The sequence below is a fragment of the Myotis lucifugus genome, unplaced genomic scaffold (assembly GCF_000147115.1).
Source record: "Myotis lucifugus unplaced genomic scaffold, Myoluc2.0 scaffold_477, whole genome shotgun sequence".
NCBI lineage: Eukaryota > Metazoa > Chordata > Mammalia > Chiroptera > Vespertilionidae > Myotis > Myotis lucifugus.
In genome coordinates this window covers 28,662-30,838 of record NW_005871525.1, presented here as the reverse complement: position 1 = coordinate 30,838, position 2,177 = coordinate 28,662, and the positions used below count along the sequence as shown (strand labels likewise).

The 2,177-nt window shown below is 44.7% G+C and overlaps 1 protein-coding gene across 1 annotated transcript in view; it reads left to right on the top strand.

Annotated features, from left to right (window-relative positions):
• The window catches only part of DNAH8 (dynein axonemal heavy chain 8), a gene marked incomplete at its 3' end in the record, with an annotated part of 184,666 nt that overhangs the window by 154,569 nt on the left and 27,920 nt on the right, over nt 1-2,177 (top strand). Inside the window, 1 exon segment of the mRNA XM_014445658.1 lies at nt 1,978-2,175. Within this exon segment, the coding sequence (XP_014301144.1) occupies nt 1,978-2,175 (198 nt within the window).

The window sequence follows — 2,177 nt, the reverse complement described above, 5'->3', positions numbered from 1 at the left end:
CCCTGATGGGGGCTTCCGTCACCTGCCCGGACCACGCAGCACTCTAGCCAGCCTCCTTGCCTGCCTCTTGAGACTGTCCTGCCACAGTCCTGAGACGCTTTTACAGGAAGTAACCCAGAGAGCCTTCCTCCTCCTCCTCAAAAGCACTAGTAGGTTCCCAGCCACATTCACAGCGAAAGCCACCGCCTGGCTGGGGCTGTGCCCTCGCCCTGAGCGGCCCTGCTTACCTGTCTCCCTCCCACCTTCTGCTCCAGCCATGACGCCTTTCTCCACCTCGGAGCCAGGACACTTCATGTGACTGATTCTCATCCTCCTGACCTTCATTTCCTCCAAAGTGCCTGTCCGGGGCCTCATCTCAGGCATTCTCTGTCTCAGGACTCCATTTTTTCTAACCATGATTTATATCATTATTATTGTTTGTCTATCAATATGCTTATTTTCTACGTATTGTTGGCTTCCCACTAGATCAGAAGCTCCCTGAGGGCAGCAGACCTAGCGGTCTCGTTCACGGGGTGTCTTCTCAGGGCAGTGGGAGGTGCTCAAATATTGTCATTGAAAAATAAGTAAGTTTTCCTCCTGCCCACCCCCAGATAAACAGCCTTCTTTATCTATATTTTTTCAAATCCCCCGTCTTCACAAAACACACTTTTAATCCACTCGCTGTGCATCGCTTCACCTTCATAGAACTTAACGTAGCTCTAAAGCAGAAGCAGGTCCGAAAAGAAGGAAGTTGACAAAAAATTAAAGGGAGGCACTAGAAGAGAAGGAAAGAAGCAGGTTCATAAATGAGCAGCAGAGGGAAAGAAAGGCCCTTACCTAATTCTCTTTGATGGCCACTCCAGTTGCTGATGGCTGTCTTTTACAGCAAAGAAGGAAAAGCAGCATGTCCATGGCCTTGTCCCTTTATTTTTGCATATCTGTAACATAAGTGTATGATTTACATTTTCGCTCGGCATGGAACTGAGCAAAGAGGGAAAGAACACTTCTCTTCATTCTCTCTCCTTTGCTACCTGCTGTTTTTACTTCCACTGTGAATTAGCCTGTGAAAATCGTTCTCCAAACTCAACGGGGGACTAGTTCAACAAAGAGAAGGCTCATTCCACGAGGGAGCGGAAGGGAACGTGTGCTCCTGAACGCATCCTGTGGAAAGTCTGCTCTGTTTTTCCAGAATTACAGCTTTGCTTTGGAAAGCGATGCTGATGATGCCAATACACTCTCCTCATGGCCAGCAGTGCCCCCCACACCTGCTATACCTCAAGTTTATCCCCACCTGGTCATGGATACAGCTGTGCCTGTTTAGATTCTACAAGGAATAATAAGTAAATTAGTGTTCAAACAAACAAACAAACAAAACCCAGGAACACCACCTAGTACTAACAGCTGCACATCAGACTATATGTCTGCCGATTTATTCCAGGTGTGCAGACATATGAGAGCCTGTGGACTGAACCTGAGTCCCCTTTGTGGAACTTAGATTTCAATATACAGATGTACATGTGGAAATACAAGCTCATGAAGGCCCCTAACCAGACAGTCTATAGAACATAATCATTGTTGACTTGAGAAGTGAACCTGGTGACCAGCTCACACCGTGTTTTGTTAGGACCTATTTCCGAATAACACTGATGAGGTAATAATGACCAGGAATGCTTATTCTGACAACTCACATCGTTTTTAAGAAGTCAGGGGAAGTGACTTGTTCAAAGCCAGCTAGTGGTGGTAGAACGGGCTGGGATCTGTGTCCCGTATGTCATGCTTGAATCCCTCCCATTCAAGGGCTTATGCTCCTTTACATTCTATGGTGGTTTATGTGTTCTCTCCATCAACGCTAATGAAAATATAAACTTAACGTTGGTTTAATGCTCAGCCTATTTAATTTAAAATAGGACTTGTGAAATAAAATAGTTCTAAAAACACTTCTACTTTTAGTTTATCAGAAAAGTGAATGAGTATCACTCTTTTGTTTTTTATCTCTAGGTGAAGATGCTGCCAACTCCTTCTAAATTTCATTACATTTTCAATCTTCGAGATCTTTCCAGAATTTGGCAAGGGATGTTAAACATAAGAGCTGACGAGTGTAATTCGATCTCTGTTCTCCTGTCACTTTTCAAACACGAGTGCAACAGAGTCATTGCAGACAGGTGTGTATCACAGTGCCTGGATTCAATGTTCTATGT